The sequence below is a fragment of the Pocillopora damicornis genome, chromosome 8, assembly GCF_964200805.1.
Source record: "Pocillopora damicornis chromosome 8, jaPocDami1.2, whole genome shotgun sequence".
Lineage (NCBI taxonomy): Eukaryota > Metazoa > Cnidaria > Anthozoa > Scleractinia > Pocilloporidae > Pocillopora > Pocillopora damicornis.
The window spans coordinates 13,345,104-13,367,797 of NC_142677.1; the positions used below are offsets into that span (position 1 = coordinate 13,345,104).

At 36.0% G+C, this 22,694-nt stretch overlaps 2 protein-coding genes and 1 long non-coding RNA gene across 3 annotated transcripts; 2 read left to right on the forward strand and 1 right to left on the reverse strand.

Moving 5' to 3' along the window:
* The first annotated feature begins 67 nt into the window (after positions 1 to 67).
* LOC149041450 (ATP-dependent DNA helicase PIF1-like) lies at positions 68 to 4,331 on the forward strand. The gene is made up of 2 exons (XM_089214073.1): positions 68 to 1,446; positions 3,457 to 4,331. The coding sequence occupies exons 1-2, from the start codon at positions 312 to 314 to the stop codon at positions 3,591 to 3,593; spliced, it is 1,272 nt and encodes a 423-aa protein (XP_089070199.1). The 5' UTR covers positions 68 to 311; the 3' UTR covers positions 3,594 to 4,331.
* A 3,542-nt stretch (positions 4,332 to 7,873) lies between these two features.
* LOC149041451 (uncharacterized) lies at positions 7,874 to 9,402 on the reverse strand. Its single transcript, XM_089214082.1, has one exon. It carries the CDS (start codon positions 9,262 to 9,264, stop codon positions 7,999 to 8,001), a length of 1,266 nt encoding a protein of 421 aa, XP_089070208.1. The 5' UTR covers positions 9,265 to 9,402; the 3' UTR covers positions 7,874 to 7,998.
* A 5,658-nt stretch (positions 9,403 to 15,060) lies between these two features.
* Positions 15,061 to 20,021, forward strand: LOC113668149 (uncharacterized). The gene is made up of 2 exons (XR_003445960.2): positions 15,061 to 15,153; positions 19,461 to 20,021. It is a non-coding gene; the product is annotated as an uncharacterized LOC113668149 (long non-coding RNA).
* The last annotated feature ends 2,673 nt before the right edge of the window (positions 20,022 to 22,694 follow it).

Sequence of the window (22,694 nt, forward strand, 5' to 3'; positions counted from 1 at the left end):
TTTTGTTAAAGAAACTGGATAAGCTTAAGGAATTGCCAGACAGTTCGCCTGACATAGAATCTGACAACATAATTAAGCGTTATCAAAGGAGACCAAAACAGCTAGAAAAGTTGTGTTTAGCTAACTTTGTTGCATGGTATAACTGTGTTAAAGATGAACATGCTAATCGGAGTGAAAATGGGTCATCAGTCACAGGTCTTGATGACTTCTTACCAGAAACAAGCTTTGATGACAATACTGATGATGACCCTATCAATATTAACGTCAATGAATGTGAATGTGAGCCACATGAATACAAACTTAAAGGAGGAATGAAACTAGTAAAACAAAAGAAGCCTAAAATCTTACGATCTGTTAGGTACAATAAAGATAAGGATCCAGAAAATCATTTTCGAGAACAGCTTATGCTTTATACACCATGGCGAAATGAAACCACTGACTTAATGAAAGAATGTCAAACTTACCAAGAACGATTTGAACAGGTTAAGGATAAAGTTCTCAGCAATAGGCTTCAGTATGAATACCATTCAGAAATACTAGATAAAGCAATGGAAGATATGAATAATGCTGAATATGACAACTTTGACACTGTTGCTCCAAATGCAGAGCATATCAATAAGCAGGACTGTACTGTCAAAGAGAAGTGTAGTGAATTATTTGGTTGCTTTGATCCTGGAAAAAACAAGGAGCATAACCAGTATGATTTACTTGATGATATTGGAATCTTCCCTAGATGTGATGATGAGGAGAAACTTGTCGTAAAGCGGATGTCAGACAATAATTATTATGCACTTGTCCGCTCTTTGAATGAAAAACAGAGACAATTTTTTTATCATGTGTTACATTCTGTAAAAACTAGGGATGACCCTCTTAGATTGTTCTTAAGTGGAGGTGCTGGAGTTGGCAAAAGTACAGTCACCAATGCATTGTATGAAGCATTAATAAGATATCTAAATAGCATTGCAGGGGAAAATCCAGATGATGTTAAAGTTGTAAAAGTAGCTCCTACTGGTAAAGCAGCTTTTAACATTAAAGGCAATACATTACATTCTGCTTTTAAGATACCTGCCAATAGAGGTTTTGAGTATTGTACACTGGACAGCAACAGACTAAATACCATTAGAGCACGACTGAAGAAACTTAAGACAGTTTTTATTGATGAGATATCTATGGTAGGAAGTGGCATGTTTAACTTTTTGAATGCAAGACTGCAACAAATAATGGGAACAAAAGAGCTATTTGGTGGAATTAGTTTAATAACTGTTGGAGATCTTTTCCAGCTAAAACCAGTTTTTGATAAGTGGATCTTTGAAAATTCTGTGATAGGCTACAGTGCTTTAGCAAGTAACATTTGGACAGAGAATTTCACCCTCTTTGAACTGACGGAAATAATGAGACAAAAGGATGACAGAGAATTTGCTGAGCTACTCAATCGCTTGAGAGAAGGTAAACATTCTGAAGATGATGTAGCCATTTTAGAACAGAGACTTCTGAAAGTCAGGCCTCATGAAGATAATTACCCCATGAACATGACACATTTATTTACTACAAATGCATCCGTAGATGCTCACAACAACGCCCTGTATACTATCTCTAAAACTGATAAAGCTCAGATAAAGGCTGTGGACATTGTAGTTGGGGATATTAATGATGATCTGAAACAACAAATGAAAAACAAAATCCCAGAGGATCCTACAAAGACAATGGGTTTGTATTCACTTGTGTCTGTGGCAACTATGGCAAAATATGACTTGACAACTAATATTGATGTGACTGATGGACTCACTAATGGTGCAGAGTGTATGATAGAGAACATAGACTACAGAGTAGAAAATTCCACCAGGCCAAGTATTATTTGGGTATCATTTCCACATCCTGAAATAGGCAAAAAGCTGCGTAGAGAATATGCACATTTATACAAGAGAAGCATAAATAAAAACTGGACACCAGTTTTAGAAGTAACAAGACAATTCCGGATTAATAAAAAAAGTCAAGTGCAAGTTCTTCGACGGCAATTTCCACTTAGACCTGCTGCTGCTAAGACTATTCATCGCTGTCAAGGTGACTCATTAGATGAAGCAGTTGTTGACTTTCCAGCATCCACAAGGGAGCATATGCATTATGTTGGTTTAAGCCGAGTAAGAAACAGTTCTGCACTACATGTTCTCAATTTGAATGAAAACAAAATCAAGGTTAGGGAGAAAGTTAAAGATGAAATGAGGAGACTTAGAACAGAAGCAAGTCTTCTGCCATTAGCAGTATTACAGAATGCAGATTCACCCAAAACAAAAACAATCTTATTTCAAAATGTCAGATCTCTCCACCTCCACATAGATGATGTCCGAAGTGATTACAATATTCAAAAGGCTGATATCAACATTTTTGTTGAAACAAAACTTTGCTTGTTAGATAGAGATGATGTGTATCAGCTCAGGGGATTTACACTTTACAGAAATGACTTCAATCACTCCAGTATCAGAACTTGTTACGGAACAGCTGTGTACATTAAGAATGATTTGAACTGCACTCACTTACCATACAGATTCAACATTAATAATGTTGAAATTACCATTATGGTTCTAAGCCAACCAATTCCAAATTTTCATGTTATTGGTATCTACCACTCCAAAGCTAAGGTACCAATTTCACATTTTCTTGATGCTCTTACTCATCTGCATAACTCAGTGTTAACAGTCCCCACAATTCCCACTATACTGATGGGAGATTTCAATGTTAATCTAATGGAGGGGTCTGCAGAACAAAAGGCTCTCAAAAAATATCTGATAACAGACAGAGGATACACACAGTTGATTGAGCAGTACACTACTGACTACCGTACACAAATAGATCACATTTATACAAATGTATCACAGCTTATTCAATCTGCAGGTACCTTAGAGTCATACTACAGTGATCATAAGCCTATCTTTATTTCCTTACTAACTGTTCACAAGTGACTTAAAAGAGAAACATTATTGAAAGTATGTCCTGAAAAATACATTTGACCTATTTTTTTTTTTAGAGTATGTTGTTCACAATGATCAATCTTAGTCATAGCCACCATTGTTTGTTTTTGGTTTTTCATCACATCTTTGATTTTTTCTACCTGTATGAGAACAATTAAATATTCTCTTTATTAAATAAGATTTTCTTCAATTTTAAACCAAATTTTTATATCAGAAAATGACTTTAAATCTCATTATACATGGGCTGCTGTATGCACAGTGTCCAATTTTCTAGCTACAAGATACAAAGAAACATTGCTTAGTTTATATAAGAAAAACACACTTGGTACGAGTCTGACATCCCCCTCCAAAACAGAGTGATCAACCTGATACAGAGGTGGGTAACTTCTTTGATTATAATGTTTGATAAGAGGGTGGGGTGTGGGTGGGCCAACAGCTTTACTAAAACAATTGTTGTTAACACTAGTTATATCTTCTTGTAAAATTGCAGATCATTCTGAGCTTATATCATATACATTGGCAACTGGACTATGGAAACTACTAATACACTATAAGAATTGGAATGATATACAGTCATGTAGTTACTTGCACGTGGTAATTGACAGAGATGTACAGCACTGCAGCTGACTACATTCATTCTGGATTTAGCACCAGTTACTGTATCTGAAGCTACAAATAAATGAACAGTGTGAAAAATGCAAGCACAGCATCACTGGAGTTCATGCAGTTAATAACACAAATTATAAAGAAAGAAGTACATGTATTATATTTGTTGGAACTTTTTCTGTCTACTTCACTGAAAACAACGATGTGGTCTTGAGAACTTAACATCGAGTAATGTATTCAGCAGCTTCCATCCATTCATTGGTTATATTCATACTAGCACCATGAACTTCTATCATGACTATTTCAACTAGTAACAATAACGTTTTGTACAATAGTTGAATTGTAAACTGCACACTTTCAACTATTTGGACCCTGTGATTTCCTTCCTCAGAATTATTTGTTAAATAAACTGGCTTGTTAAGGCTTTGTATGAAGCACTGATACTGGTAAGTGCCAGTTTTATCTTATCGTAGTCATAATTACCACAACAAACCAGTTGATGTAAAACCACCATAAATGCAATCAATTTACTGCCAGACTGCTGGATAATCAAAGATTTGAGGAGAACATTTGATACTTTCAGTTAGCTTGAGTTCACCTGATTTCATAGTTTGACCCTCCTTCATAGTAAATATAGTAATTCCTTGTAAACTAATTTAATGCATAATGGCTTGAGTTGCCATTGGTAAATAACCAGTTTTACTGGCAGACATATTTTCAAAAAACCAAGTAGAAATATACATCTCATATTTATCTGCACCATTTCCTTGATTACACTCAAATCTGGGTGAGTCACTTGCAGCTGATTATAATCTATACTGCGTAATTTTACAATCAACCCTCCTTCACAGTGCAAATCTCACAAGCTCCTAAAGGTGCATTAATCTTTTAGGAAATATTTGGATGTCCTTTAGAACAGTTTGAAATTTTCACTAAGGAGCCACAAGTCCTTTGCTGATCGGAAGTTCCTGAATAATAAATTATCAAAAACATTCACTACTCTTAACTCACTTTCTCATTGCTTTTCCACACCCTGTTGGAGGGGACTCTCGTGAAAAGATCGGGGATGTTTTTTCACTTATCAAGGGTGCAAATCTCACTTAGGGTGCCTCTAATTTTAGTCATCAGTACCTTTTGGGGTTGCACACAAAAAATTAAAATATAGGGAGAAATGCTGTCATTGTAACCCATGTTTAAGTGATATTTCTTTTGAGTCAAATAAAGTTTAAGCTACAGCCAGATTGGTCTCATTTAAGAGTTGAATTCAAATATCCAACCTTTTTACTTTGGAGTACCCCACCCAGGTTATGTGCTCTACAAGCAAGGGTGTAGCTAGAGGGTTCTGCGGTGCCCATGACCCCCCCCCCCCTTAAAAAGTCTTTTTTGGGCAAACAACCTACAAGAGGTGTGGAGGTCGACATCACCATCTGGTGACATAGAGTGACCTGACTCCACCTCTGAAAAGTTACTTACTTCACCTCTGCCACAGTCACGTTACACACCAAAGTAATCAGCCAAAATATTTTTCAACCTCCGAATGCATTCTGATGACAAACCCTAGGATTTCAAGTTTCCTTAAAATAGGCCTCTTTGGGTTAATATTACCCCATGCCGTTAAGCATCAAGTGCTTAAATTTGCTCCACTGTTTTCAGACCTGAACCGCCCGTGCCGCGTGGGAGACTTGCACGAGCGAACCTTTCCCCCCTATCTCCGCTACTAAGCAGAATGTTGCCTCCAAACTTCCTCTTTTGTTAGAGGATCTATAAACCAATCAGAATCCGTGTTTTGCGCAGTTATTTTGATAACTTTAGGGGGTAGTACAAAGGCGTCATTTTATGTGTTCACAAGAAATGATCAAATTTGAAAAAATGGCGTACGCGCGGCTGACTTTCAATATTTTCAAAATGGATTTTCCGTTTCTTTCCGACCATTTTAGACCTCCTGGAACACAAATGGAAAGAAAAAATACTATAGAATAATCTGCTCGAAAAATAATGGACATCAAGGTCTTATAAGCGACAAAATATGCTTTCGAGTCGACAATACTGCAATTCTCAAAGGTGATGCGAATTAGGGCCGCAAAGTGAAAACCAAACTATCGGACTTCAAACGAGGCCGAGGCCTAGCGACATCATGAAGATTCCACGGCACGGTAAATATCATGATTGAGTAATGGGAAGTTACTGTTCATTCTCTGCATGAGATCCACGAAACAGCTGTAGGTTATCGCCTCTGAGAAAAGAAGAGAAACACCTTTACAGTCGCGGAAACGACAAAAGATAACTCACCAATAAACAAGGATGACATGAGAAGTGTTTACAGCTGTAGGTTATCGCCTCTGAGAAAAGAAGAGAAACACCTTTACAGTCGCGGAAACGACAAAAGATAACTCACCAATAAACAAAGATGACATGAGAAGTGTTTGCAGATGTCCAAAAATTATTGTTTAATGGAAGATTTTGTGTCAAAACGTAGAACTTTCAGTATTTTCAACATAACGCTGCGCAATATTCTTGCCGTGAAGTCAAGTAAACATGGATCTACGCATGATGAATTCTACTTCGTGGGTTTCGCACACGTAAGAAATTCGTACGTTCTAACAGAAAATCAAGAACTGTTTTGAATAAAGCTTTCTTCCCGAAACGTTCCCTGGTCACTTTCGTCTTTCTTCTCGTTTATAAATTCCATGTAATACGAGATCTCCCCACACACTGATAAATTTGCATATTCACTTTGAAATCCAATCTACATACTTGTTTGCACACGTGCGCAAAAGGTTAATTGATTTTTATCTTTTATCTTGATTTTAGAGTAAAAACTTAGTATGCATCTATCGCTTTTTTCGTTGAAAGCAAGTTATTTAAATGGTCTTCTTTCACCTGAGCTTGTTTTTGGGAAAATATGATTTATAAAACTTTACTGCGCATTGTGTTTACTTTTCCGGTTTCTCTAAAATTTTAACTTTTGGATAGGCACATGTTACACGCACGTGTCAATGTGTTAAGGAAAGATGATTTATTATCACAGATTTCCTAACAAATTCAGTACAAAAAGTAAAGTGACACCAGAAAAACTCAGAGACTTCACAATGAACTGTTGTTTTTATTGTAACTTCATTTACAATTTCATACACCAAGACTCCTTATTCGTAAAGGAGGAATTGTAAAATCTGACTGGCCTCTAAATTAACAAAACCATAACAGGGAAATCCAAGGATAATGTAACAGTTGGAAAGATTCAGACTAGAAACTGACACTGAAATCAATCAATATGACCAGCTCTTTTAAATACTTTGACTTTTTAAACTTCGCTTGCCGTTGTTTCTTGTCATTTCTGCAGCCGATTTTAAGTTATTGACTGTACCATAAAAACCTAAAACCTAAAACGCTCAGATGATCTCGTTTAAACGCTGTACAACAAAAATTAACAAGAAATGAGTATTAAGCCTTATCTTAAAGAGGAAAGTAGTAATACTCTAATCACTGAATTTACATCTGTTGATTTCACTTCACTTCCTAATCTCCATGCAAACTCAAACACTGCACTTGAATCTCCCGTAAGCTAATATAGATTACAACAGCAGAAAAATCCATATAAAAAATTTAAACGATCAATCCTTCACAACATGAGACTTCCTGGAAGTATCAAAACAAATGGAACTGACAAATCTAAGACTGCGTGACACCACATGTTTATTTTCAAACTTCGAGTCCTCAATAAAAAAAACAATTTTACTCTCTTTTACTGCGCTTTAGTACATATTGGAGCGGCTTAAACCTACATTTGACCATACCACTAAAGCACTGACAGAAATTTGGCATAAATTAATTTCTCTTTCACCGTTTCATTTCGTGAGAGAGATCAAAACGGATATTTGCATTGCAAGGAAATTGTTATCATTCAATGAACGATGATTCCCAGAGCCAGAAACTTAGCTTAGCAAAAAATAATATCTCGCAAAGACTGGTGCCAAGTATGAAGCGGCAAAACATAAAACAAACGCTTGCACGACCCGCCAAAATAATACAAAGCCACCCAAAAGTAAACATCCAGCGTCGCGCGGTCTCGTGCGCTTTTTATCAGTTGACTCAACGAAAATTAATTTAACGTTGCGCGAAATCCTTTAAGATCTGCCCTTGTCACTCTCCAACATGTAAAAATGAGCCTTAATTTATTCAGGAATGCTGACAAACTCTTTCAAAGGAAAAGACTCCAATAACTTCAAGGCCTTAACACCATTTGAAGCTAAGGCTAACAATTTGAAAAATATTAAACATTTGAGCTTCTGGCTGAAGTGATGTATAGTTCAAAACGACTGCAGTACCGTGACAACAACCAAAATAAAAATAAGCTTACATTTGCCTCACGTCCTTTGAAATGTAAACGGCACGGAACAACAACAACACAGTTTGTTTATCCTAGGACTTACTTTCCAGCGACTGCATTTAGGACAATACATGTGTCATTGTTATACGTAATCGTAACGTTTTCCATTAACAGCAACATCTCTTCCACTTCACCATCAGTAAGATTCTTGCAGTCAGGGACCAGTTTTTCCAAAACATCGTTGAACACGGTAACGTGAACAGGACTGCCATCAGTAACCTCCATAACCACCGAAGCATAGCGACGAACGGGGCAGTCCACAGTTCTCATGGAATAGCCGCATCTGTCACATCGCACAACAGGGGTTCCCATTGCTTGAAGAATCTTTCTGGAACATTTTCTACATTGAAGATACGACTCTACTTTCTCAACACACTGAAAACTTCGGATCGTCAAGGTGCTTGAAGCAAATCCTCCTCGTATTTCTTCGTCCGTTGCCAGCGGGATTGCTGACAAACATTCATTCATCTCTTCCGCTCTGATAGTACTGCTCACCACTGTAGAGACTTTCTTCTTGCCCAACCACCGTCGAACTTGTACAGGAAATATAGTGTACACACGGCCAACTTCCACAGCGGAGATATGACCCTCCCATAAATCCAGCTCAATTTTACCCGTTTCGTCCGCAAACAAGGCGTTGGCAACTTTCAGCCCCCTGGATTTTGTCACTGTTGGCTCAGCTACACCAACTATTTTCCCGCGGATGGACATCAGGTCTCCCTCGTTGGAGTTGTCAATGATTTCTCTTACCGCCATTCTCTGCTCCTCATCATTGCTCCCTACTTCCTCGAATTGAAACGAGTACTCTGTTGGTTGCGGTGAAGAAATTTTGGTCATATCATTGACGATGACTTTGGACCCATCCGACGTGTAGGTAAATCTCTGCAGCTTTACTGGCGTGCGCGACCGCTCACTATCAACCAAAAGCTTTCTCTTGGTCTTCGAGTATATCAGCGCGGGTAGCTGCGTATCACTTGAGGTCTGAAGAACCACTGTCGAATAATCCATAGTGTTCCGCTTATTCCTTCTGGACTCCGATACTTTGTGCACGTACGCTATTATGGCATCACGACATTCATCGCGCGCACTAGATGAACTCGCCATTGCATCATTACTTCTCTGTACGGAACCTTCGCCTTCCCCCATTTGCTTTCCACTGTTCGAGGTTTGTGCTGAACCTTCACCTTTCTGAGAAGTATTTGACGTTTCTTCTCTTCTGTTCCAGTTCATCGCCGACGCAGGCTTAGCAGGTTTAAGTCTTCCACAGTCCTTGGTCTTCTTTCTTATACCGCTTTTGGAAGACATTCTTACAACATACCCTAAGCCTTATTGCGTCATATGAATTGCTGCTTGTGGCGAAGGTTTTGGCAACTTTCCACAAGGGACAACACCCTAAAGTCTAGTCCCCTCAACTTAGCTCCTAGGACCTCCCGTTCACGCCCCTATAGAAAGGGGCCTTTCATGTGCAAAACGTGGCTCCGAAAACACATAATTTGATTGGCTGGATTCTAGACTAACGTCTTAACTAATTTAACGCTGATTTTCTTCTCAAAAATTTCAGCTGCCTCACCTCTTACTAAAACCATTCGATCGCAGCAGCCGATTATTCTATTTACTCAGCACCCGCACCATCTATGTTATTTTTTTCTATAATTGAACGCAGTGTATTGGTGGTTTTAATATTTTATTGCAAAGATATGTTAGAAAAGATAACGATGCAAACAACCCAGCAATTCTTAACTTTTTTGTTGTTACCGAAAGAACCGTGTTAATTGCAGCGCATGCGTAGTAAGTAAAAAATTGGGATTGAATGAAAAATTGCCTTCTCGGAAATACGCCTATTTCTTGGTAACCACTCATTAGAATTTCACGAAATTTGGCGCGAAAATACTTAAGGAAATAAAAACAGGAGTATTGAGAAAAACTAAACTTTAACAAAGGAAATTCTAGATATTCCAGTGAACCTTCAACAAGGAATACTTGAACGTCTCTGTTAAATTATTAGCAAAATGGCATTAACATGTGATTATCGTTACAAGCTTGTTCATGCAAATTATGAGAGAATCTAATGACTCGATTTTCTATAAATAAACAAAACCAATTTTAAAGGCCTGTTTATATTTATTCATGTTGCCATGGCAACGGCACATACGTCAGCTTAACAATCTAAAAACTAACGTCTGTGTTGTTAACTTGCTTGATGCCATTTTTGGCGACCGAGGGATCAAGGGTTTTAGAGAAAAAGGAGAATGAAACGCAGGTATCAAAAACCGTTTTCAGCCACCTTAAGTATCAGCAAACACACATTCTGCCAGCATACACGATATACATTTATTCAGTACTGAGTTGGCAATGCATTACAGGGCAATTTCAAATATGGCTGCTTTTGGCTGTTTTGTGACCGGAGAGAGACTTTGTTGCCATGTTTTGACTCATATTTCTCCCGACAAAAGCGAAAAAAGACCAGATTAACAGTTGTTTTCACTTTAATTTATTGTGTGACAGATTTTATGACCGTTTCCATGAGAAACATCTCAGCCAGTTAGAATGACCGCGAGTCAGAAAAAACCTCAAATTTACTCAGTGGCATTGCCCCTGGACATGTCCACGATGACCGGCGATGGTCGCACAGACTTGTCAATGAAAATTTTTATTACTTTGTTTCTTTGCTACATTAGCGAACACTGTACTACTGCTCGTACTCTGAATATGACAATCAACTACAAAATTCCCTAAACCAGATAACATTAAACATAATCCAAAAAATCATATAAGTCATCTGTCAATTCACGAGTTTGCTCACAGAGCACTTTGATTCGTTCTTTGGATACCTTACATCTCGTATCTCGTCGTACTTTCATTTTCAGAGTAAATCACCCGGCAGGCTTTAAGTTTAAGATTAGCATATCCCTCGTTTCTTTTTATCATGATATCGTTTTTGTTCATTCTTCTCCCACATACTCAGTCTATATCATTTAATTGCGTAATAACAATCTGACCCTGCTACAAGATAGTTCTCGAGAGGTTCCCGTAATAAGGGCTGTTTTCAGCTTTGACGGACTTATTTTACTCCAAAACGATTTCAGCAAATACGTTTAGTAAATGACGCAGAATTTAGTCGTCTTCATGCGTAAAGCCACAATAACGTCCACGCCCTCGCCAACTATTTCGTTGCATCTCACGAATTCACCCTCCTAATATAGCCGATAGCCAGAACTGTTCTTTTAACACTCGATTGCGGAAACGAAATGTCAGCAATCCCTCTTGTCCAGAATCTTGCAAGTCTAATGAAAGTCTACGTGACTAGAAATCCCTTCGATATTTCATTCTATCCAGGCCCCCCTCGGTAAAGTCTACTTCGTTGTTTGGATATGATATGGCGACTAAGGACACCGATCTTAACTTTTTACATATCCTCTCGACATATGATTTCATTCTCTATAAGTTGAACGATTTTCTTTTCCCTCAGTATTATTCTATGATCAACTCAGCTATTTGGCGATAACGCTACTATTCCAAAAATATGACTCGAGGGAGTAATTTTCCCAAGAAACTGTTGCTGCGTCGTTGGGGTAGTACAGCAAGGTAACTTAGTATTATCAACTGATTTGATAATATAGATTGGCCGCCGTAAAGACTTTTTTTAAGCTGACGTTTCAAACGTCAGCCCTCTTTCATACGCACTGGCTGCGATGAATTACTATTACAACTTCCCTTTCATAAAGAAAAAAAGTCCGATTTTCGCTTGTTTGATAGGAGTAACAGGACATTTTACGCCAGTTTTATAAGGCAATTCCTTAGATAATGAAGGAATTTTCATCTTTATTTATCCATTTTTTTTTGTTTATTCCATCGGAGTTTTATGCAGTCATTCTACAACGATATTTACACTCTTCGAAATTTATCAAGTTCAAAATTAGCCATCATCTGGCCATCCCATTTTGTTCTATAATTGAACGACAGTGACCGAAGAGCTATTCGGTACTTTTCGGTGCGCCTTTCAAAGTCCGTAAACTCATTTAAATTACAAATAGATTTTAAAGGTTAATATTCATATTTTCTATCAGTCTTGCACGTGAGGAGAGCCAAACAAGTTCAAGAAATTTCAGCGTCTTTTGCAGCTTTTCTGCGGCCACAAAACACATCACTTCTTCGTTATAACCTTAGATACAGTATGGTCCGTTCTGTCAAGTCCAGCGTGTGTTTCTTCGTTCGAAGTTGCTGAGTGGGGTGGCTCAAATTCGACGTCGAGGATTGATAGAGGTCATTTTGTCTCGAATTCTCCTCAGGTAAGTAAACCAAGTGTAAATATATATTAAATAAAAGTACAGTGTCCTGCCGTTGCCCTCAAAAATAAGTTCAAATTGTAGAGTAGGATACAAAAGGAAAGGAAGACAGTAAATGATACAGAGTAAGACAATTCCCCAACTGCAGCCGCCATGACAGTTCTTACTGCGCCACGTGATTTTTGAGCAATGGTGAGAAATTTTTCCTTTGTGGTTAGTTTATTGATAGTTTTTTATCGCTTTTTATTTCAATTCTCGTTTTTATTCTATATGCAGTCACTTATGCTCACACTATGTCAAAATTGGATTTGTTGTAAACGCTCTTGTTACTTCCCTGACACCCAACCATTGCCGCAAAACCAAACGCGTGGTCGTGAAAACGTTTTGACGCAAAATCTTTTAGGAAACCAGAGGACTCAAGTCTCCATCTTAAAAAATGATGCTGTGAATGGCAAAAATTCCCGATTATGTCAAGTTAAGTATAGCACCGAATATTTCGCGCGGGTTCGAAGTCGGATCGAAGCCGTTTTAACCTCGACTGGGTTACCATCATTTGGGTGAGAAAATTCAACCCCAAAATTCCTCTCTCCAGCCAGGGATATCAATAGTTTAAATAGATATCAGTAAACTGTCAGATGAAAGATCTGTCGAAATACTTAAGAGAGCCCATCCAGGAGAAAAAGAGAGGCTCCCTGTATCTTCATTTCATCTTCACGTAACAAATACCGGTAGTAGCGATGGGAGTTATACTGTCGTGTGTAGCGAGTGGCTTTTATCTCGAATCACTTTCAGGGGATTTCGAATGTAACGTTACTTTACTGTCTAAGAATGGTACCTTAATGATCTCTTGTTTGACTTCTTTCGATCTAGACATCAATCTTTGTCATTCACAATAAACTGAAGTACATCTACCTACTAAAGAAGGGTATGCTGGTATTCGAGATAGATTCAAACTATATCTTCTATTTTGGTTCTCTCTTCAGCAGAATGTCAAGCATAGAATGAGAACATTGCAAAATAGGAAATTCGAGGAAGGAAAGAGAATCTTTACAACGTCTAACACGGTCGTAAATCATTTTTTTACTCGGAATTTAGTAACTGCATTTGTGCGTCTGATCTGCTTCGAAGGCTTAGCCCTTTCGCTCCCACGATCACATTAGTAATTTTCTCTACTGTCTTCCATTCGATTATTTTGAAGTTGGTTTGGAGAAGTTGCTATTGGATCAAATGATATCCCCTTGTCGATATATTTTTTTTTACTCTCATCACTTGTCTGCTTGACATTGTATCAATATTGTAAGGAGAAATTCTGTCTTGGTCACTCACGGGAATTAAGGGTTAAACCAAGATTTAATGGACTTCAATCGAAAACTAAAGCGAAAGAAGAATTATCTAATATCTAAGTCTTTAGGGGCTTTTAGTTTGTGAATCATTCCTTTTATTTCTGTCGATGGCAAAACACTGGTGCCAAAGGAATACGTAATTGTTATCATGAATGACAATCCATCTGACCTATCTATTATAGCGGCGGTTTAGCCTATACCAAATATTCCGTTAATTTTGATATGTTTTAAGAGAACACTGATCTTGAAGTTGGGTAAAAAATGACATCTTTGTTGCAAGGGTTTGCCTTAAACTATTATTGTCAGGGGGTTTCTCTGATCAAGAATTATCCGTCATGTTTAGATACATTTTTAATTATCACGAGTACTTATCCGAAGAGAGGTGTAAATGTATTCTTATCATGTTTTTTTCTTTTCTCCCGGGGCAGCGTAAAGCATAGAATGAAAGCAATTACTGGAAATCGAGAGTTACATGGGAGGAAAATTAAAAGAAGAGAGTATCATCCAATAAGGTTTGTTTTGCAGTTTGTGTTGACTGTCTAACGTGTCTTTAGTTTGCAAGGCTGGTTTGCGTTTAACACCAAAAGACTTTGATTTTGCTTAAGTTTTGATGAACTGTGTGGAAGTCTGCACAGAGTTAAGGTGGCTGGAAACAGTTTTTCCGAGACCCCTACCGACTACATTCAAAACGCTCAAAATCCAACTTTGCCTCTTCGCAGTCGAACTAATTTCGTACACATGTTAACCAATGGATTAAAGTTTGAGATAATGGGCGTGACGCGGCAATCACAATTATTATGCTAACGTTATGGGGAAATCCCGTCAAACAGTGTTTGGGAACGGTCTCGGAAAATCCTCGATAGATTTCCTCACAACTTCTGGATTTTTTTTTTTTTGAGGCAATGCCTCGCAAGAAATAGTCCACTGGGCTATATATTGGAGACAAATATGAAGAACACGAAAAACCTTGCCACGTCTCATACTGATCGCTGGACAATTAGTAATTTTCCATCAAAACTCGAGACTCTTGCGGAAAGGAAATGTCTATTGTTATGAAAGTCAACTGATAGTCTTGAGATTGTTGCTCAATCAATTTCGGATGCTATGATCCAGTCCCCCATTAGTTTGACCCTTCAGCACACCCTGCTTTTCATCACTTAGTATCTTAGTTAAGAATTGACAATATACAAAAGTAGGAGAAACAAACTTTTACAAACGTTACAATATTGCTTTACTAACACCACTATTAAAACTAACAATGCCGCATTCTTAAAATATTTTTTTAATTGGGCTTCTTAGAACCATGGAAAGAGCCAAAACGTGCAAATATATCGTAATCGCGAATCGGAACCTAAATCGAGGAGAAATCATAGACGTGTTTAAAGTGACAGAAGTATTTTGTGCCATTTCTTTTCAAATAATATCTGTGTGCGTTTTATGTTTTTAATCAATATACTTAATTGGATTTGCAAAGTCGATACAAGAGGATGAAAAAGGGTATCCCAAGAGGATTGGAGAAATGGAATGGAAAACGAACAGAAAGATGAGAGAGAATTCGGTTAATTGTAAGTTGTTTCCATATATTCATTGTTTTGCTTATAATTCAGAGCAAACCATTACAATGGGAGTTTAAAAACATTGCCATAATAATCATTCTTCTGATGATTCTGTCGCTATTTCTCGTTTTGCTTAGTCCTTGTCATAAAACCACACATTTCAAACACTTAATTGATTTCATAACAAAATGTCATAGTAAGTTGACCTGCATTTAGACGATTTGCTACAAATAAAAGAAATTAAGGAACAATTGACAAATAAATACATTAACAAATAAGCAGTTTACAAAAAGGTATTTATATAAGAGCAATAGAAAACATAAAATGTGATCAATTTGATTTAATTTTGCAATCTTTAAGTTAAAAAATAACAATTTCAACATTGAGGAGGAATTTTCATTTTCCAGAATTTTAAAAAAAGATTGATTCATTTCTTCTTTAGTGTTTTTTTTTGATCAATTTGATTTAATTTTGCGATCTTTAAGTTAAAAAATAACAATTTCAACATTGAGGAGGAATTTTCATTTTCCAGAATTTTAAAAAAAGATTGATTCATTTCTTCTTTAGTGTTTTTTTTTGATCAATTTGATTTAATTTTGCGATCTTTAAGTTAAAAAATAACAATTTCAACATTGAGGAGGAATTTTCATTTTCCAGAATTTTAAAAAAAGATTGATTCATTTCTTCTTTAGTGTTTTTTTTTTGATCAATTTGATTTAATTTTGCGATCTTTAAGTTAAAAAATAACAATTTCAACATTGAGGAGGAATTTTCATTTTCCAGAATTTTAAAAAAAGATTGATTCATTTCTTCTTTAGTGTTTTTTTTTTTGATCAATTTGATTTAATTTTGCAATCTTTAAGTTAAAAAATAAAACAATTTCAACATTGAGGAGGAATTTTCATTTTCTAGAATATCAAAAAAGATTGATTCATTTCTTTTTTATTTAGTGTTCTTTCTATAAAGTTTTATTTTCATTCCAATATCTCATTCCGAATTAAAGCCAGTTAAATTAAACCAGTTAAAAGGTCATTTCCAACTGATACATGCAATGAAAGATATGTGTAATGTTAGAACTTCGAAGAAACCATTACAGCGAGAATTGTAGTTGGACCGTTTTAGGTATTCTGATGATTTCAGCGTTTTTTCTTGTCTTGTTTTTGTCAAACTCGAAGGATATTCCAGATTGTTACGAAACTACAAAAGTGGAAAATCATTACTATTGTAAGTTACGTTTTAATATTTGAGAAAAATTTCAAGGAATGTTCGCCAGCGCCGAAATAATTAAGAAAAAACATTTTTGTGGTTAAAAGTTACCTATTAATTTTCTAATAGAGAAAGAAAGGCTCAGAAAACAAATTGAGCTGATAAACCCAGTTAAAAGGTTATTTCAAATGAAAAAAAATTCATGAATGGAAAAGTTTCTGAATGTCGTTCCAATTAGTCAATCAATAACAACCACTGAGAATTGTTTCAACTTCGACAATTTACGTTCTAAATGAAGCCCTTTCATGAGAGAAAGCATGTGCAAAATATAAGTATTTAAAATTCTTCAATTGCTCCAAACAGATAAGGAGAACTAACAGAAGATTTCCTAGCCTAAAAAATTTACTTAATAACTGTGACTGTCTTTTTTAATATGAATTGATCGTTGGTTATTTTTATATGGATGAAATTTCACGCCGACGCATCTTCTCTTTCAGAACGCATCTTCTCTCCATCATAAGATAAAACTTTTTAGGCAAATTAAATGCCTCAGAACAAAGAATGTGAGGGCTTTCGAGGACGGTAGAAGAACTTGTCCCTAATATTTTCAAGTAATTTTTGAAGTATCAAATCAACTTTTGAATAACAAAAACACATAATAATGAAAATATTTCTACAAATACGCACCCTTAATCTCTCTATAAATCATCGCTGAGAGAATGCAGTTTTCCGGCCATCCTCCGCTTAGCAAGGGCTTAAAAACTTACGTGGGAATACCTCTGTGAACATACTACAGTACCACAAAGAGGAATGGCATTTAAATCGACAAATGGGAAAATTGCAACTCTGTTTTTTTTTCTTAAAAATCAGAAACGATTTTTTTTTTGTTTAAATTTGGATACAAAGTTTTTATATCAAGGAGATCATTTGAACATTAACCAATTTCCGGGCGATGGAAGTTCACTCTAACCAACTGTTTTAAGTATTAATCATCAACGACCTTTTTATCAGGTGAAAAGTGTCGGAAGAAAATTTCAAATGAAATTAGTGAAGCGAAGTAATTTGCTCGACGTTTGATGCGTTGGAGGATTTGCTTGCGAACAAACCTTGATTAGTCTCCTTATTTTATAGAGTTAGAAAAAGAACTGTGGAAATAACAAATATATTCTTTTAATTTCTCTCTTCGGCGATCCCCCAACGGGTTGATTTCCTTCAACAACCGCCTTTCCAGGGAGGGCCTGAAACATTCCCACGCTACCTCTCCAACCCTTCTCTTTTCAATTCTGACGATTTGAAAAAAGTGTTTTTTAAATACAAGTGAGTATATAAATTTTTTTCCTTTTTTTTTCCTTTATTATTTCAAAACAAGTTTGTTTAAGGAAAATTAATTATTTAATTATTTTTCAACCAAGAAAAAAGGTTTTTAACTCGGAAATATCCTCTTTTAATTTTGTGTTTTTTTAAACGAAAACTAAGATTTCCAATTAGGAAAAGGTGTATATTTATCCCACCAAACTGTTGCTAAGTCGTTCCCATAATTCTCCAACATCCCTTAAAGGCATCAGCTCTGGCTAGCTCCCCATTCAGTAAGGACCTATTACTTCATTATATCATTAACCTCCTTCATCTCTGCAAGCATGCTCGGCTACAACAGTTTAGATAGAACAAATGCAGTGTTGGCAAATGTTTCTATACATGTCTAGAATTTGAAAACAAAGTTCTTCTCTGCATGTCGTGTGGTATTGATAAGGATACGGTTTCTAGCTTTGCAAAAAGAATTCTCGACAGAGAGATAATGATGAAGTTGTTTTCGAATTAAACCTTTTTCTAAAAAAAAGTCGATTTGATGTTCCATCTTGTACAGCAAAATAAAGTCTACATCGTTATCATTAAAGATTCCCGGTGAATAGAGATTATTCCACGGAAAGTGCGCACGAACGACTTTTATATTATATCATACTATACAAATACAAAGAAATCATGATAATTAGGAAAAGGAACTACTGAAGCTGAAATATTTCTTAAATGGGAAATGCAATGAAAAAAAGGAATTCGTGTTCAATTTTGGACCATATTGAAGAGAATAGAAATCACTTGGAAATCAAGCAATTCACTTTAATAAAACCATGAAGATATTTTTGCAACAAATAAGACAGAGTTGAACTCCATAATGACACATATTTTAACGTTATGAATCCTCTATCAGGTAAATTTTTAAACAAAAGGAGACCTAAAGAGTAAAATTTAAAAATGAATTTAAGACAGAAATTTGTCAGTTTTCAGGGAAAAAAATCAGTTTCCATTTATGTGTAAATCTTGCAAGAAAGGTTTCAGTGTGTTCCTCTGGTGCTTTGTTTATTAGCCAATCTGTCTATCACAGAGAGAAGATATTTTTGTTTTGATATAAATTTGAGTTTATCTTATTGACATTACCTAATTTCTTAAGGATAAAATTTGACTAACTTTAGCAGACAAAGCGAAAAAAGTGTCCATCATCAGACAAATTTGAAACAAACGAGAAGTCTCTAAGAAAAAAGGATGAATGCCTGACTTCATTGATTTTTTTTCCCAAAGATTTTCTTCTTTTATTGGGTTTACTTTTGCTTTTTATTTGCCATGGTGGTAATGCACATTACTTGGCTCGTTCGAGAACTATATCCTCTCTCGAACGTTAATCTTTAAAGGAACAGATATTTGATTTTGTAAGAGCATCGAGAATTTTTTTTTCTGAAAAGCAAAAAGAAAAAAAAACACTCAAAAGAAAATTCTCGAACCTCTTAAAATCAAATCAATTTCTGCACCTTTTAAGATTAAAAGGAAAAACAAAAGCGACCGACGGGGCCTTACACCCCTTGGAGTTGCTTGAACAACTTAAATTAAACGACGGCGGGGATACGGCCGTCGTTTAATTTGAATTATGAAATGTGCACTACCGCTAGACCACAGAAGCTTTTGGTAATAGAATATGGCAAAATTACACTAGAAGTAGGTTCGCTCCCATTGTTGTAGAACAATAGGTTGTACATTGCGATTGATTCTGGTTATAATCACCCTTCTGAAACCTGTAATTATATTGTGTTCACCATCCATTCTTGTTTTCTTTTTTGCAGGTTGCTTAAATTTCATTATTGAAGAAAGAAACGAGAGGAAATTTCCAGGGCTCTGCCTATTTAATTCAATAACAAGGATTGTCAAGTACAGTACAAAAAATTTTTACTCCTACTGTGAGCAGCGAAAATAAATGTTGAAATTTTATTCAAGTGTTACTTTACTAGTAAATATTTTGTAGAAATCAAATTATAAGTGAGTAAGTCGATAAGGTTTTCAGGGATCGTCGTAGAGAAATCAAAATGTCTTTAAAAATCTGATTTGTTCAAAGTAATTTACAAGTTTATTCCAAAAGTGCAAGTGAAACATTGTTCAAAAATATGTCATTCTAGCAGTGGTAGTGTGACTGAAAATTCGTTTTAAAATCCCTCAAAGTTCAACAGTAGTAATGAAAATAAAAAATTAGTTTTATGCTCCGTCGAAGTCTAATAGTAGTAGTACTATTAAAAAAATATCGTTTTAAAATCTGTACAAATAAAAATTGTTCAAAGTCTAGGAGTATCAGTAATAATAAAAAGTTGTTGAAAAATCTATAAAAACACTAATAAAAAGTAGCTCACGAATCAGTCTTGCAGTAGTAGTAATATAAATAAAACGTTGTTAGAAAAATCATTCATAGTTAATCATTACTAAGAAGCAGTTCAAATAGTAGTACTCAGAAAAAGGAAGTACAAAACATCAGTCAAAGTCTAGCATCAGTAGTACTAAGAAAATGTAGAGCAAAAATCTGTCAAGGTTTAGCAGTAGTTCGACTAATAAAAAGGAGTTCAAAACATCAGTCATAGTCTAGTAGTTGTAGAGTGCTAAGAAGAAAGTAGCTCAAAACATCAGTCAAAGTTTAGTAGTCGTAGTAGTGCTAAGAAGAAAGTAGCTCAAAACATCAGTCAAAGTCTAGTAGTCGTTGTAGTGCTAAGAAGAAAGTAGCTCAAAACATCAGTCAAAGTCTAGTAGTCGTTGTAGTGCTAAGAAGAAAGTAGCTCAAAACATCAGTCAAAGTCTAGTAGTCGTTGTAGTGCTAAGAAGAAAGTAGCTCAAAACATCAGTCATAGTTTAGTAGTCGTAGTAGTGCTAAGAAGAAAGTAGCTCAAAACATCAGTCAAAGTCTAGTAGTCGTAGTAGGACTAAGAACATCAGGTTAAGTAAGTAGCTCTAAGTAGCTCAAAACATCAGTCATAGTCTAGCAGTCGCAGTAGTACTAAGAACATCAGGTTAAGTAAGTAGTTCAAAGTAGCTCAAAACATCAGTCATAGTCTAGCATCAGTAGTACTAAGAAAATGTAGAGCAAAAATCTGTCAAGGTTTAGCAGTAGTTCGACTAATAAAAAGGAGTTCAAAACATCAGTCATAGTCTAGTAGTTGTAGAGTGCTAAGAAGAAAGAAGCTCAAAACATCAGTCAAAGTTTAGTAGTCGTAGTAGTGCTAAGAAGAAAGTAGCTCAAAACATCAGTCAAAGTTTAGTAGTCGTTGTAGTGCTAAGAAGAAAGTAGCTCAAAACATCAGTCAAAGTTTAGTAGTCGTAGTAGTGCTAAGAAGAACGTAGTTCAAAACATCAGTCATAGTCTAGTAGTTGTAGAGTGCTAAGAAGAACGTAGCTCAAAACATCAGTTATAGTCTAGTAGTCGTAGTAGTGCTAAGAAGAACGTAGTTCAAAACATCAGTCAAAGTCTAGTAGTCGTTGTAGTGCTAAGAAGAAAGTAGTTCAAAACATCAGTCAAAGTCTAGTAGTCGTAGTAGTGCTAAGAAGAAAGTAGTTCAAAACATCAGTCAAAGTCTAGTAGTCGTTGTAGTGCTAAGAAGAAAGTAGTTCAAAACATCAGTCAAAGTCTAGTAGTCGTAGGGTGCTAAGAAGAAAGTAGCTCAAAACATCAGTCAAAGTCTAGTAGTCGTTGTAGTGCTAAGAAGAAAGTAGCTCAAAACATCAGTCAAAGTCTAGTAGTCGTTGTAGTGCTAAGAATAAAAGTAGCTCAAAACATCAGTCATAGTTTAGTAGTCGTTGTAGTGCTAAGAAGAAAGTAGCTCAAAACATCAGTTAAAGTCTAGTAGTCGTAGTAGTGCTAAGAAGAAAATAGCTCAAAATATCAGTCAAAGTCTAGCAGTCGTAGTAGTGCTAAGAATAAAAGTAGCTCAAAACATCAGTCAAAGTCTAGTAGTCGTAGTAGTGCTAAGAATAAAAGTAGCTCAAAACATCAGTCAAAGTCTAGTAGTCGTAGTAGTGCTAAGAATAAAAGTAGCTCAAAACATCAGTCAAAGTCTAGCAGTCGTAGTAGTGCTAGGAAGAAAGTAGCTCAAAACATCAGTCATAGTCTAGTAGTCGTAGTAGTGCTAAGAAGAAAGTAGCTCAAAACATCTGTTAAAGTCTGGTAGTCGTAGTAGTGCTAAGAAGAAAGTAGCTGAAAAAACATCAGTCAAAGTCTGGTAGTCGTTGTAAGACTAAGAAGAAAGAAGCTCAAAACATCAGTCAAAGTCTAGTAGTCGTAGTAGTGCTAAGAAGAAAGTAGCTCAAAACATCAGTCAAAGTCTAGTAGTCGTTGTAGTGCTAAGTAGAAAGTAGCTCAAAACATCAGTCATAGTTTAGTAGTCGTAGTAGTGCTAAGAAGAAAGTAGCTCAAAACATTAGTCATAGTTTAGTAGTCGTTGTAGTGCTAAGTAGAAAGTAGCTCAAAACATCAGTCATAGTTTAGTAGTCGTAGTAGTGCTAAGAAGAAAGTAGCTCAAAACATCAGTCAAAGTCTAGTAGTCTTAGTAGTGCTAGGAAGAAAGTAGCTCAAAACATCAGTTAAAGTCTAGTAGTCGTAGTAGTGCTAAGAAGAAAGTAGCTCAAAACATCAGTCATAGTTTAGTAGTCTTAGTAGTGCTAGGAAGAAAGTAGCTCAAAACATCAGTTAAAGTCTGGTAGTCGTTGTAGTGCTAAGAAGAAAGAAGCTCAAAACATCAGTCATAGTTTAGTAGTCGTTGTAAGACTAAGAAGAAAGAAGCTCAAAACATCAGTCATAGTTTAGTAGTCGTAGTAGTGCTAAGAAGAAAGTAGCTCAAAACATCAGTCATAGTTTAGTAGTCGTAGTGGTGCTAAGAAGAAAGTAGCTCAAAACATCAGTTAAAGTCTGGTAGTCGTTGTAGTGCTAAGAAGAAAGTAGCTCAAAACATCAGTCAAAGTCTAGTAGTCGTAGTGGTGCTAAGAAGAAAGTAGCTCAAAACATCAGTCATAGTCTAGTAGTCGTAGAGGTGCTAAGAAGAAAG

Excerpts from the sequence above, each read along its gene's own strand:
- LOC149041451 (XM_089214082.1), bottom strand. The coding sequence starts at position 9,264 with ATGTCTTCCAAAAGCGGTATAAGAAAGAAGACCAAGGACTGTGGAAGA.
- LOC149041450 (XM_089214073.1), top strand. The coding sequence starts at position 312 with ATGAAACTAGTAAAACAAAAGAAGCCTAAAATCTTACGATCTGTTAGG. Across the intron at positions 1,447-3,456 it reads ACTCAATCGCTTGAGAGAAG|ATCATTCTGAGCTTATATCA; the intron begins GTAAACATTCTG and ends GTAAAATTGCAG.